The sequence below is a fragment of the Balaenoptera acutorostrata genome, chromosome 3, assembly GCF_949987535.1.
Source record: "Balaenoptera acutorostrata chromosome 3, mBalAcu1.1, whole genome shotgun sequence".
NCBI lineage: Eukaryota > Metazoa > Chordata > Mammalia > Artiodactyla > Balaenopteridae > Balaenoptera > Balaenoptera acutorostrata.
Genome location: NC_080066.1, coordinates 178,297,995 through 178,312,999, shown reverse-complemented (window position 1 = coordinate 178,312,999; position 15,005 = coordinate 178,297,995). Strand labels below are relative to the sequence as shown.

The 15,005-nt window shown below is 48.9% G+C and overlaps 1 protein-coding gene across 3 annotated transcripts in view; it reads right to left on the bottom strand.

The window, feature by feature from the left end:
- Positions 1 to 15,005, bottom strand: part of LOC103014370 (cholesterol 24-hydroxylase) — a 32,595-nt gene extending 17,590 nt beyond the window's left edge. The window contains exons 1-5 of one of the 3 annotated variants that reach the window (XM_007178871.2): positions 14,800 to 15,005; positions 8,160 to 8,240; positions 7,484 to 7,565; positions 1,070 to 1,143; positions 505 to 591 (exon numbers count right to left, since the gene is read on the bottom strand). In XM_007178871.2, coding sequence (XP_007178933.1) covers positions 505 to 591; positions 1,070 to 1,143; positions 7,484 to 7,565; positions 8,160 to 8,240; positions 14,800 to 14,921 — 446 coding nt within the window. In that variant the 5' untranslated portion in view covers positions 14,922 to 15,005. The remainder of the gene's footprint in view (positions 1 to 504; positions 592 to 1,069; positions 1,144 to 7,483; positions 7,566 to 8,159; positions 8,241 to 14,799) is intronic. The other 2 variants (XM_007178873.2, XM_007178872.2) reach the window with 2 other exon arrangements.

Below are 15,005 nucleotides of genomic sequence, written 5' to 3'. Positions count from 1 at the left end.
TTTGGGGGGTGATGAAAATGTTTTAAAATCAACCGTGGTGATGGTTGTACACATTTGTGAATATACTGAAAACCATTGCATTGTATCTGTAAATGGGTGAATTGTATTGTATTTGAATTACATCTCATGAAAACAGCTATTTTAAAAATAAAATGTTACCAAAAAATGAAAACTATAATAAATGAAAAAGCCCAGACAAGGAGTGATGAGGTCTGAGCCAAGGGAGTTGCTGGGGGACAGGGACCCCACACCTCCAGGCATTGTGGTCATTCAGCTCCTGACGTTCACAAACTACTTGGGGGCCTCTCAGACTCCCACCCCGCTGGCTGCCTTGCTTTCTCTTTGACCAGTAATGCCATGTCCTTCCTCTCTCCCTTCAGCCTGGGTGAAGGTGAAGCCCCTTCCAGTGAAGACTCGCCCTTGCCAAGCCCACCCAGGCTGGCAGCCCAGCACCGCCTCTGAGCAACCAGCCATGACCCAGGGCCTGTCTGCGGCCACACTCACCTCCGGCTGAAGGCCAGGTCCATGACCCTCCGCTGTTTGTGCCAGCGTTCATAGTCACATTCGGACACCAAGCCTTGGCCAAACAGCCTGCGGAAGAGACAAACGCTTGATGTGAGAAACGGGGTGAAGGAATGAGAACTGACTGCCTGACGGGGTCGGGTCACCTTTTGGGGTGATGAAAATGTTCTAGAACCAGACAGTGGTGATGGTTGCACCACATGGCGACTGTAACAATGCCACTGAATTGTAACTCCAATGCGGTTAAAACGGTGAATTTTATGTGATGTGAATTTTACCATAATACATACATACATACATACATAAGGGTGATTGTGGGCCCCAACCTCAGTGACCCCTGCATTCCCACCTGCCATCTGGAGGGGAAAGGACGAGAAGGAAGGTGCTGGTGACAAGAGCGGTGACCACCACGGATGGCCCCTGTTATGTGCTCGGCAGCCAGGGTACTGGGACTTAATGCTACATCCAACACTCTGGACCCTGTGGACCCTCCACTTGCAGCCAGAGGCTCTCCTGGCCTTGCCCCAGACCCCTCCTCGCGTCTTACCTCTCACCAAACACAGTCTGGATCGCGTGGTACATCTTGGAGTCCTTGTTGTACTTGGTTGACATCAGGAACTTCTAAACATCCCCAAAAAAACAACATGAGCTTGTGCACCCACGAGAGGCTGCAGAGGAGTAAGCAGTTTTCTTGTCTCTTAGGAAACACACCTCCAAATAATCACCCTGAGCTGAGTGCCAGCTACGGTGTGAACGCTCATATGAGTGATCTCACCTACTCCCTCTGGAAGTCCTGTCTTTCAGGGATGAGGAAAGCGGGGCACAGAGGGGTGAAGTGATTTTTTCCTGTGGTCACACAGCTGGGGACTGATGCAGGGTGGCTTCCTCACTCCAATGCCCACACTCAGGAGCCCACACCACGCCACCTTCCAAAGTGGTGACAACAAGAAAAGACCTGGGCTGCTCTGAAACCAGAGTGGGGAAGGGGAGAAGCCTGCTGGGAGGGCTTCTAGGACACAGGAGAGACACTCAGCACAGATTCAGTGTTGTTAGTGCCAACCCAGCCGTGGAAGTCAAGGAAGGCTTCCTGGAGGACGGGTCCACTTCCTCACCAAGAGCAGGAGGGTAGCAACAGTAACATTAGCTAGCAGCTTTTGAGGCAGCACAGCCCAGGGGTTGACAGCTCAGGCTGTGGGTTCCACTGGCTTAAATCTGAATCTGGCTCAAATATTTCACTCCACCACTTGCCAACTCTATGACCCTGGGTGAGTTACTCACCTCCTCTGCCCCTGTTTCCTTATTTTACAAGATGGGATTCGGGAGAGTACCTGCCTGGTAGGGTTGCTGTGAAGAGAAAATTGTTTCTACGTGAAAAGTGCAGAGAATGGCACCTGGCACACAGCAGGTGCTCCATGAGTGCCAAATGCACACCAGCGTCCTAGAGCTCATTTAATGCCCAATCAACCCTAAGACGTGGGTGGTATTTTTATGCTCATCGTACATCTAGATGAAAAACGGAAGTTTAAAACTGGCCCAGGGTCACCACATCGTAAACGGTGGACATAGGATTTGAATCCAGGCAATTTGCTGCGGGGGCGGGGGGAGAGAAGGCTGTGATCCAGGCAGGGGAACCCTGGTCACATGGTGCATTCAGGCAGAGGAGTGGAGGTGTGGAGGCGGGGGAGGGGCAGCAGCAGGGGGCTGGAGGGGCTGCCGGGCCAGACCCCAGAAGCCTGCCCTGTGGGACGCTTGGCTTTACCCTGTGGGCACTGGGATGCAGTAAGGTGACATCTCTGCTATCCATTAATCCCAGGGGCTGCTGGTGACTGTGGACTTAGCTCCTGGGAATCTAAGCCAAATTTTCAGCTCAAAGGAAACCCCAGATATGTTGACTTCAGGTCACAAGCCACATCCTGGGGACCCCACCCCTACTCAAAAACTGCCATTTGTAAACCAGGTTCTGTCACTATCCTACTCCTGCTGGTTTCCTCTTCTGCAAAAAGACCTTGGCAGTAAAGGCCCACCTCCCAGGCCCTACTCAAATACCTCTGAGTAGTCCAAGGTCTGTGCCAGCCCTTCCCAACCTGAACTGAGGAGCCCCCCCGAGGCAGAACAGCCTCAGCACAGTCTCTGACCAGGGTCCCCACAGCCTGCTGTCCCTGGAACTACAGATCCTTTGTTTGGCCCAGTGAGCTGGGCTCTGGGACATGAGGGATGCACAGGGAACCCCCAGCACCTTGCTGCCTTCTCCTGTTGCCCATTATGACAGTGCACTTCTGCCCATGGAGGAGTAACTGCTAGGCACTTTCCCTCCAGCCATAAACAGCCAGAAAAATAAGCAAAAAGTATGCAATGTCTGCTTTTGGACACTGGACAATGGGCAGTGAACCATGACAGAAGGAAAAGGGGGAAAAAAAAAAAAAGACAAGAGCCCTACAATATAGGATCACTCCAGCTTTCTGCCCAGAGGCAATTTTAGGACAAAGGTACTTAAAAAATAAACTCAAATACAGCCCAGCAGGCTTTCCAAATTGATAAGACAGAGGTCAGAGTCCAGGCAAGCCAGAAAAGCCTAGAATTTGTAGGGCAGAGGACTCAAGAGGAAGGAGCTATGCATAGAAGGAGGTCCTGTGCAGAAATCTGCACAGGGATCCCCTGTATCTTTGTATAACTACCAATTTGGGCATGTGTAGAGTGAAACTCCACAAGACCAGGTAAAAAGCTTCTGGGAAAGGGAGAGTTACTGGGTAACTATAGGCTAAACAATTCTCAGAGCTCAAACAAGCTAAGAATTGTTCAAGTTCCCATTGGCCACAGTTAAACCTCAGACACAAGGCCTTTATTAGAGTCCTCAGAAGGGTCACTCCTTAGTAGTGGGGCTAAATTAGCTCTAGAGTAAAAGCCTACACTTGCTCAACCCTCAAAAGCCTTAAAGCAACCTGGAGAGGATCAAAGTGATCTGCCAGAATGAAGTCCAGCACTCTTTAAAGGAATAAAACAAAACTGAGCACTCAGCAATGTACAAGTCACAATGTCCATTGTGCAACATAAAATCACTAGGCATGCCAAAGAGCAAGCAGGAAGATCTGACCTATAACCAAGCCTAGAAATAATGGAGATGACGGAATTCACAGACAAGAACTTTAACACATTTATTACAATTTTACAAATATGCTCAAGGAACCCACATATCCAAGAAGTTCAAAGAATCCTACATAGAATTAACACAAAGAAAAGCACACCAAGGTGGATCATAATCAAATTTCTGAGACCAGTGATAAAGAGAAAATCTTAAAAGTAAACAGAGATGAAGTGATATAATATTATTTGAAGATAGATTGATATAAGTTAAAGATTATCCTATGAATCCTAGGACAACCACAAAGAGAGAGAAAGAGGCTAATAAGACAATAGTGGATATAAAATGGAATACTAAAACATAATCTAAAAGACGGGAAAGGGAACAAAAAACAGGTGGATCAAATAGAAAACAAATAACAGCATGGTATATTTAAACTTAACATATCAATAATTACATTAAATGTAAATGACCTAAGCACTCCAATTAAAAGGCAGAGATTTTCAGATTGAGTGAACCAGCAAAACTCCACTATATGCTATCTATAAGAAACCCACTTGAAATATAAAATTCCAGATAGGTTAAAAGTAAAAGGATAGGGCTTCCCTAGTGGTGCAGTGGTTAAGAGTCCACCTGCCAATTCAGGGGATGCAGGTTCGAGCCCTGGTCCGGGAGGATCCCACATGCCATGGAGGAACTAAGCAACTAAGTAGTTGTGTGCCACGACTACTGAGCCTGCGCTCTAGAGCCCACGAGCCACAACTACTGAGCCTGCATGCCACAACTACTGAAGCCCACATGCCTAGAGCCTGTGCTCCACAACAAGAGAAGCCACCTCAATGAGAAGCACACACACCTCAGTGAAGAGTAGCCCCCACTCGCCACAACTAGAGAAAACCCACATGCAGCAACAAAGATCCAGCACAGCCAAAAATAAATAAATGAAATAAATTTTTAAAAATAAATAATAATAATAATAAAAAGTAAAAGGATAGAGGGAATTCCCTGGCAGTCCAGTGGTTAGGACTCTGCGCTTCCACTGCAGGGGGCATGGGTTCGATTCCTGGTCGGGGAACTAACATCCTGCATGTCACACGGCACGGCCAAAAAGAAAGGAAAAGGATAGAAAAAGATATGCTATGAAACACTAAACATAAGACAGCTGAAGTGGCTATATTAATACCAAACAAAATATACTTCAAGAAGTGGAATACTACCAAGGAAAAAGGGGAAATTTCTAAAGATAAAGGGATCAATTCATCACAAAGATATAACTTTGCTTAATGTGTACACACCTGGTAACTAAACTTCAAAGTACATGAATCAAAATTGATAGAACTGAGAGTAAAAATAGACAATTCCATGATGGGGTTAGAGAGTTTAACACTCCTCTCTCAGTAGAGAGTAATTTACTTTCTGCATGCTAGAACATATAGAAAGTAAATTAGTAATGATTTAGAAGATTCAAACAACACTATCAACCAACTTCACCTAATTGACATTTCTAAAACACTCCAACAATTACAGAACATATGTTTTTTTTTTAAGTGCTCACAAATGTTCACAAATTAGACCATATACTAGGCCATACAACAAGCTTCAATTAATTTTAAAGGATTGAAATCATGAAGAACATTTTCTCTGACCTTACAGAATTAAATTAGAAATCAATAAAAGAAAAATATCTGGAAAATCTTATAATACTTAGAAATTGAATAACACACATTTAAATAATCCATGGTTCAAAGAAGTAATCACAAGGGAATTAAGAAATTATTTTAAACTGAATGAAAATAAAAGCACAACATGTTGAAATGTGTGGTATATTTGTGCTAAAGTAGGGCTTACAGGGAAATGTAAAGCTTTAAATGCCTATATTAGAAAGGAAACAACATCTAAAATCAATTATCTAAGCTACCACCTTAAAAAATTAGAACAAGAACAAACTGAAAGTGAGTAGAGGAAGGAAATAAAAAAGAGCAGAAATCAATAAAATAGGAAACAAACAATGGAGAAAACCAATAAAACCAAAGGTGGGTCTTTGAAAAGATGAATATGATTGAAAAACCTCTTGCCAGCTTGTTCAATAAGATAAAAGAAAACCCAAATTACTATTCTCAGGAATGAAAGAGGGGACATTTCCAGAGATCCAGTAGACATGATAAAGATAATAAATAAATATTGTGGACAACTTTATATCAGTAATTTCAACAATTTAGGAGAAATTCCTTGAAAGATACAAAACTCAAGAAAAAATAGAAAATCTTAATAGCCATATATCAATTTAAAAAATTGATTGCATCATTTAAAGAAAACAAAATCACTTCCCTCAAAGAAAATGCCAAGCCCAGATGGCTTCACTGGTAAATTCTATCAAACATTAAAGGAAGAAATAACACTACTCCTATACAAACTCTTTCAGAAAACAGAGGAGAGGGAACATTTCCCAACTCATCTTATGAGGCCTATTAACCCGATCCCAAAGCCAGGGATCAAGAGAAGAAAAAATACAGAAACAAAACTTCTTAACAAAAGATGAGCAAATTGTATCCGTGTATCCAGGAACAAACTGTATCATGACCAGGAAGTGCTGATTTAACACTTAAATGCTAAGCAATGTAATTCATCATATTAATATATATCTTTCAAGTTCTTATCTCATTGAGCATCATGAAGGTCTTGTGTATGGTTTTTGGTAGCATGCTTTAAAAAGTCTTAAGGCATGTGTCTGTATTCGCAATGAAACTTCTTAAAAATAAAATGACTTTTCACATCCTGTTAGAGACACCATGGTCATTCAACTTGTCTTGTGATCTAGACCCCAAGTTGTATTTTATCCCTCTTAGTGTCACCACAGCCACTGTCTAAGCAGACCATCACCCCCGCACATCAGCTCAGTACCCACCGTGAGAATAACAGCACCGTCATTTATTGAGCACTTGCTGTGTACCATGCATGGGCTAGATGGTTCACACACATTATTTCAGTTCCGTTCTTTTTTTAATTTTATTTTATTGGGGTATAGTTGTTTTACAATGTTGTATTCGTTTCTACTGTACAGCAAAGTGGAGTTCCCTGTGCTACACAGCAGGTTCTCATTACTTATCTATTTTATACATGTTAGTGTATCTATATGTCAATCCCAATCTCCCAGTTCATCAGTTCCATTCTTATAACCACCTGTAAGAGAGGCATCATCCCTATTTTACAGACGAGGAAAGTATGGCTCAGAGTGAAACAGTAATTTGTCCAAGGTTCCATAGCCAGTTGGTGGCAGAGCCCAGATTTAAGCCCAGTTCTGCCAACTGGCTATTCTTAGTACTTATATGGCAGACACCATCCTGCACATATTATAGGCCAACTGATGCTGCCTGTCTCTGTTTCCTCACCTCTAAAATGGGGACTAATAAGAGTCCCTACCCCTCTGTGGATTCAATGGGTTAATAATTGTGAAGTACATAGAAAAGTGCATGTTGAAGCATCTTTTGACCCTTTATTTGTTAAATAAATGGATCAATATTTAGTTCCCATCATAGTCTTAAAAGAAAGGGGTTATAATCCCACCTTGCAGATGAAGGAACTTCTAAGAGAGGTGAACTAACCAGACACATGTGCACCAGCTGGGCAAAACTCCCAACCCAGAAGATTCTAACAATAACCCACTGCCCACATCAAACAGCCCTGCTTTTAGGAGCCCCCCCACCCCCACTGCCGAAAAGTGGGTGGTTAGAGGGAAAGATGCTGCTCCCGTCAGGATCCTTGGGAAACCAGCCCAAATGCATGTGACTCTGGAACGTTTCTCCCACAGTCCCTGGGGTAGAGTTTCATGCACCCATCCCAGGGGAGGGGAGGGCTCCCCTTGGAAACCACTCTGTTTCCTACCTTGACCGACTCGGGGCTCGTGACGATGACCGAGGTTTTGTGGAAGACGTTGACCCGCACGACAGGTCCGTACTTCTTAGCCCTGGAAACCAAAGTGATGCGAAGGAGGCTGTCAACTACCAGAGATGTGAATATCATCAGATCAGCCCAGGTTCAGCTGGAGAAACAGGGCGTCCCATCCCTGGGGGTGGGGACGGGGTGAGGGGGCGGGTCTCAGCAGGGGTCTGGGGCCAAGGTTCTGCCTTGCTGCTGACTCACTGCTGAGTCACATCCCCCACTGCCCTCAGTTTCCAAATCCATGAAATAGGGTTGCTACCCTCCTCCTCTGCTCCAAAAGGTTGTGCTGGGAATCAAGCAATATCATGTCTCTGAAAAGTGTAAAGCACCACCCTAAACAATGACTGTTACCTAGTCACACCCCCACCCAGTTTACAGATGAAGAAACTGAGGCTCAGAGAGCTTCTGATGCCTGGTCTAAGGCCACGCAGTTGGCAAAAGGCAGAGCTTGCCTTCTGAACCACCGTTGCGTGCCTCAGAGGAGGAACTGCTGGGGGTGGAAGTGACCTGGGCTGGGGAGGTGGGTGTGTGCTGGACTGGGGGTTAGGGGATTGGGGGAAGCTGGCTCGTGAGGGGCAGAGACTGGAGTAGGGGCAACAAATGACAAGTTAGGACCCACCAATCCAAAAACATATCTTGGAGCACGCGGCCACAAACCTCATCCTTTTTCCAAAAGTAGGGGAGGTGTCCTAGAAGGAAACTAGAAGAAATGGGAAACATTAAGATGACCGGAAGTCACCATCAAAGAGTGCTCCCTTCCCCACAGGACCTTGTGAAGTTGGCATTATCAGGCCCACTTCACAGATGGGAGGACTGAGGCACGGAGAGGTACAGTCCTGGCTCAGGGTCACCAGGCAAGATGCAAATCCGGGTCTGACTGGCTCCGGAAGTTTTCTTAGAAATATGGAGAGGGATAAAACCATCTCCCTGGTGCAGAGATTGGGGGCTGGCATGAGGAATAACCTGAGACATTCATGGAACACTTACTAAATGCTGGGCACCATGCTAAGCTCGACCCCATCTGAACTCCCCACACCTCCTGAAGTAGGTCTATTGTTAACGTAGTTAATAGGTAGGGCAACCAAGGCTGGGAAGAGGAAGTCACCTGGCCCCAGGTGCGTGGATGGTACCAGGGTGCCCCACAGTCCTTCTCACCAGGACATAGTTTGGTCATGTTAACTCAGCAGTGCGATTACCAGATTGTAAACAATCCTGTGTGGTGTCACCTTAGGCACATTCCAAGGTACTGGTGACTTCCTGTCTCCTGTTTAACTTTATTCCCATCAAGCTCACTTACTACAGCTTCCAGAATGGGCGACAACAAAAGTGCAATTGGGGTTTTCTGGACCATGGCACTCACATTCTCCTCGGAGGAGACAGAGTGAATAAATAAATAAGTAAATAGGGAGTCAGACAGTGATGGGAGAAAAATCAGACTTGGGGGAGGTAAGGAGAGCTGGGGATGGGTGTAGGAGGATTATTGTAAATAGGCAGCTCAGGGAACATCCCTTTAAGAAGGTGACATGTGAGTTGCAAGAAGTGAGGAACTTGGCCACGTAGGTATCTGGAGGATGAACATTCCAGGCAAAGGGAATCGTGGGTGCAAAGGTCCTGAGGTAGGAGAGTGCTTGGTAAGTTCAAGGAACAGCAGGGAGGCGGTGTGGCTGGAGCAGAGTGCTTGAGGGGAACCTGGTACAAGATGAGGTCACCAAGATGGGGGGAAGATCGTGTACGGCCTTGTGGGCTGTTATCCAAACTTTTGCTTTGAGCTTGGTGAAGTGGGGGCTACTGGAGAGTTTTGAGCAGAACAGAGATGGGATCTGAATTGGGTTTTAAATGAATTGTCCTTGCTGCTGCAGAGCTGAGAGTAAACAGGGCAGGTGGGGGGCAGGGGTAGAAGCAGGGGCACCAGTGAGGGGGCTGTGAGCAGAGATGAGAAGTCAGACTCTGAATGTACATGAAGGTGGGCGGCGCCAAGGGGACCTGCTGATGGACTGGATGTGGGGTGTGAGACAGGGGTCAGGGATGACCCTGGGGCTTTTGGCCTGGGCCGCTGGAAGGTTGGACAGAGCTGCCACTCACTAAGGTGAGGAGGACTGAGAGGGGGCCTGGTGGGGGCAGCAGACACTGTTGCACCCACCCCCTACCCTTGTCCTTGCAGGTGGAGAGGCTTCCAAGTGCCAGAACCCGAGTCTCTGCCCTGTGCTCTCTTGGCTCTGCCTGCAGGGGGAGTAGCTTGGAAATTCCAGCTCAACACCCCCCAGAGCAGCCCTCCATCAGTGACCCCCTCTCCCTCCACCTCGTGGTGGGGTGGGGGGATCGTGTGTTCCACCGGGTCCCAGAGTTCCCCAGGGGGTTGCATCTCAGTTGCCCCCAGAGGTAATTTGCTTTATTGACCTTCTGACCTTCTCTCTCCATCCAATCCCTAACCCCCACCAGGATCACCCCTCCCAAACTACTTACACTTCAATTCTTGTCTCAGGATCGGCTGCTGGGAACCAACCTGAGACAAGTGGATGAAACTGGGAGCCAGCCTTGGAGCTGTTAGGTGTGCGCTGCCCATCTAACACGGAAGGGAAGCAGGCAGGTAGGCACCTGAGGCTGCAGTTCAGGGAAGAGCTCCCAGCTAGAGATGTCAATGCGAGACTCCTCAGCAGAGAAGTGGTGTTGACAGACCGGGTTAGACCACAAGGGGTGGGTGTAGACAGGGAAGAGGCCCCAAGAGTGAGCCACTGTTGGGGGTACAGGCAGTAAAGGGACAACCAGCCTGGAAGACTGAGCAGGAGATGCAGGGGAGAGAGAGGGGGAAACCTGAGAAGAAAGGCTTCAAGGAGGAGGTAGGCATCCGCCCTGCCCCGAGCAGCGGAGGGGCTGGGCAAGATGGGGACCAAGTGCTGACCATGCGTCTAGCTCCACGGAGGTCACTGGGGCCTTGATCAAGTCCTGTTGGGTGGAGAGGTGGGGGCCAGAGCCTGACGGGTGGTGGATTCAAGAGAGAAGGGGAGGGAGGAACAGGGGCCAGAGACAGGCAGGCTTCGGACGGGGGTGTTGCTGTGGGCGTGCAAAGCTGGGATAGTGGGGCGGCAGCTAGAGCAACTGAGGGGGAAGAGGTTTGTTTTACAGCCTATTACATAAAAATAGGAATGATGCAGAAGAGAAGGAAAAGTGATGACGGAGGAGAGGGGGCATTGCTGGAGTCTCGGAGCAGTGGGGTGGGGGTGGGGGGCGGGCATCCTTGGCCAGGAGCACCGAGGTCCCAGGGGGCAGGGCACGTGGCTCAGGGCAGGCAAGGGGCTGATGTGGCGGCAGAGCCCTGGAGGGAAGTTGTCTCAGGCTGTTCATTTGCTCAGGGAAGGAGGAGGCGAGAATAAAGGCTGAGCATGCGCTGGCTGGCGCAGGAGGTGAGGGACTGAGGGGAGAGCGGGCGAGCGGCGCCCGCGCTAGGAAGCTCGGCGGGGCGCCGGGCAGCCACGCCCACTCGAGGTGAGTGGATTTGAACTTACACCGCCCCACCTGCGGCAAGATGGACCGTGGACATCACACATGACTGGCTGTATTTCCAGAATAATCTAGTACCCATGGTTACTCCCCGAAGCTGCAGGTGTGGAGAGAATATTCTCAGTTTTGGGTCACCTGAGTGAGAACAGAGTCTGGACCCTTCTCACCTTCACAGGCCTGAGAGTCTCCACCCTAAGCACCGGAGTCCAGAGCCACCTGGGGAGGCAGGTGAGTGACACCTCAAGAAGGTCAAGGGCACGGAGTGGCGTGGGGTCCTCACTGCCAGGCAAGAAAGGAGCCTACGACCCGTTCCTTCCTGTTCCTGCAGGGGGCGCTGGGGAGGCGAAGGCAGGTCCCAAAGACCAGGGGTTAGAAACCATTAGATGCGGGATGATGGAAGGAGGGGATGGTAGACTCCTGGGATGGGGAGGGGCGGACCGAAGCCCACCTGGTGTGCCCCTGGTGGTAGACAGGATATGGCAGAGCAGCCCAGGGAGAGAGGAGAGGGCAAAAATCCCCCTCCCCTTCCTGGTCCCCAGCACGCATAGTTTCCTATAACCCTGCGACTGGCACAGTGGGAACCCGAGGTTTCCTGTGGGCAGAGAAAGTCTGGGACAGCACTGGAGCAGAAGTCATCTGGAGAGCCCCCACAGAGGGATGGCGGGAGCCCACGAGATGGCTGAGAGGTGGGCCACCCACTAGGAGTGAGGGTGAGGGTGAGGGGCCATGAAAGTGCCTCGCGCCAGAGGGATGGGGTGGTTGAGGGCTCAGCTGGGCACCCCAAGTCCACTGGATGCGCCGCCCAGCAGAGCCAGCCGTGGGTCTCCACCATCACCGAGAACCACCCAGCAACTGCCAAACAGCCCCCAGGCCTGGCAACTCGGCAAGCAGGAGAGGGTGGAGAGAACCAACACGGCCCAGGAGTTTTGTAAAACTTATTACAAAAGAAATAAAAACTGAGAGAGAGACTTTTCATTGTCAAGTTTACATTCATCCCACACTACCAGGAGAGTGGGGGGCGATGAGGAAGCTCAGAGCAGTGACAGAGAAATACAGAAGCTACAAGTGTTTGTGTGGGATCTGAACATGGCGCCTGAGTTTTCAGCTGTTACACGGATCGTTGCAGTAGGATGTTGTTTGTAATAAGCACACAGAAGCAGGGCACTCAGGGAGGGCATCTTGCTGGTGACTCTTGCAGAATAAAGAGGATGAAGAGTGGGGTTGTGAGAGCACAGCATCTGCCTCTTGCAGGGCAGAGGGTTCCTTGCCTGCAAGCTGGCAAAGCCCTAAAGCACACTACTGGAGACTCAATACGCATAGATTTCTTGTCAACCATGGTGTTGCCAGTCATGGTTTGGGGATCCAGGCTTTGAATGCCAAAGCATCTGATTTATGCTAAAAAGAGGTTCCAGAACTTTCATTTAGTGCAGTTTTATATTTGACCACCAACCAATTTTTAATCCAAAATCTTTTTGTATATGCATTGTTCAGTTGACCTTCTTAGAATAAAGATCCCGACCCCAATTATATTCAGCCTCCCCCCACTCCTCCACCCAGCCACCCTCCCACCTGTAGGTCACATGTAGATTTTGTGGTGTAAGACTTGAGGGAGAATTCAGGCATAAAAAGGAAAGATATATGGACACATGCTACCACATGGATGACCCTTGGAAACATTCTGCTAAGTGAAAGAAGCCAGACACAAAAGGTCACATATTGTATGAGTCCATTTATATGAAATGTCCAAAACAGGCAAACCTATACACACAGAAGGCAGATTAGTGGTTGTCAGGGGCTATGGGAGTTCCGGGGGCAATGAGGAGTGACAGCTAATGGTTATGGGGTTTCTTTTTGCAGTGATGAAAATGTGCTGGAACTAGCAGTGATGGTTGCATAACTCTGTCACTATACTAAAAAGCACTGTATTGTACATTTTAAAGGGGTAAATGTTATGGCATACATAATTTTATTTTTTTAAATGCAATTTAAAAAATTGATGTGGGGAGAGTAGCCAAGAGGAGCTTGATTTAAGTTCTCTCTTCTTAAGACACAGAGATTGGCTCAGGTCTGCAGTGTTTGAAGCACTTGGGTTTATGAGAAGGTCAAGTCATGAGGAGGTCTGTCAGAATGAGCACGAAACTCATTCAGTTCCAAGCTCTTGACGGCTGATTTGAAAACCTGAAAGGGTGAGAGTGTACCTAACAGAATTGGCAGGAGACTTCCACCATCCACCTTGGATCAGAGTTTATCCAGGGTCTACTGTGCATGGACCAGGTGCTGCTGAGCTAGATGTCAGGGGCACAGCAGTGAACAAGACAGACACAGGCCTATGGGAGAGACAGACACTTAACAAGAGGTAGCACAAATAGTTACCCAATTACCATTCAGGTGACTTAGAGTTTATAAAATGAACAAAATATATTTGCGTGTGGGAGCAGGTAGGGCCTCCCTGAGGAGTTGGCATTTAAGACAAGCCTAGAAGGCTGGGGGAAGAACCATCTAGATGGAGGGGAAGACACAGCTGCGAAGTAAGGGAAAAGGGTGGGAGAGGGCACCTGGGAGGAGAGAGAGCTGGCAGGGAGAACAGTTGCCTCCCTGTGTCCCCAGCTACAGAGATCTTTCCCGAACCCACCAAGCAGGGATTCAGGCTTCAAACGCCAGGGCATCCGGCGTGTGCTGGAGGTGGGTGCCTTCCAGAATGTTGGTGTCCTGAGGTTTTAAAAAGTGTGTCTAATACCCTTGTTTATTCATTCAGTCAACAAATATTTATTGAGCATCTGCAAAGTCCCAGGCTCTGGGGATACACAAGTGAACACACAGTATCCCTGCCCTCCCAGGGCTCACATTCTAAAGGGGGAGACAGACAGTCAACAGGTGAACAGACAGTCAACAGGTGAAAAGAAGGTAATTTCAGGGATGATGGCCCCATAAGGAGTTTGGAGCTAGGAGGTGGGCTTTATACAGGGTGGATGGGGAACAGGAAGACCCGGGAGGAGGGATTCAGCCGGGGTGGGTGCATGCAGAAAGAACTGGAGGCAGCAGTGAGCAAGCAAGGGGTTAGAACAGTACAGAGTGGGTTCTGAGAGCTCAGCAGGGGCCTTGCTGGCCCCAGAGTAGATTTAATTTAGAATTAGAGTTAGTTCTAAGTGATGGGAAGCCTTTGGAGCACAGAAATGACGCGTCTGATTTAAGCTTCAGAAAGGTGAGCTTCTGGTGGAGTTGGGGGGAGGTAAGGTGAGTGGGGTGAGGGCCGAGGATGGAATGGAAGTACTAAGGAGAAGACAAAAAGGAGATACCAGGACAGAAATTTTAAAAAAAGAGGGGGGATGTGACCAAAGTACAGTGTATGACAACCCAGGTTGAGTGACCCCATCCAAGTCCCAAAGTTAAGAGCACCCACTTTAGAACCAGGCTGACCTGGGTTTAAATCTAGGCTTACCAACTGTGTGACCTTGGGCAGGTGACTTTGCCTCTGCGCGCCTCAGTCTCCTCGTCTGAACGATGGGGTAACAATAGCGCCTACCTAACAGGGTTGTCGCTGCCATCACGTTTTCGGGGCCCAGCAGAGCGCGGTGGGCGCCGAGCAGCTGCTGCGGCTGTGAGTAATTTGTTACTAAGAATAGTTAGCGCCCCTCTCCCTGCCGCCGTTTCCAAGCGGCCGCGCGCAATGGCAAGGCTGGACCCGATGCCGGCTTGGACGCGGTCCCCCGGCCCCCCATGCGAGAGCCCCATCCAGGCCCCCGCCCCCACCACCCGCTCACCTGGGCCGCGGCGGCCCGGGGATGTGCTCGTAGCGGCTGCGAGCGCGGTGCACGAAGGTGCAGCAGAGGCCGAAGACGACCAGGACGGCGCTGCCGAGCAGCATCAGCAGCCCGGGGCTCATGGCTCCGGGGCAGGCCAGGCCGGGGTCGGGGCCGGGCACGGAGGGGGCGGGAGGCCGCGAGCCGACTCAGCTGTCAGCGCCGCG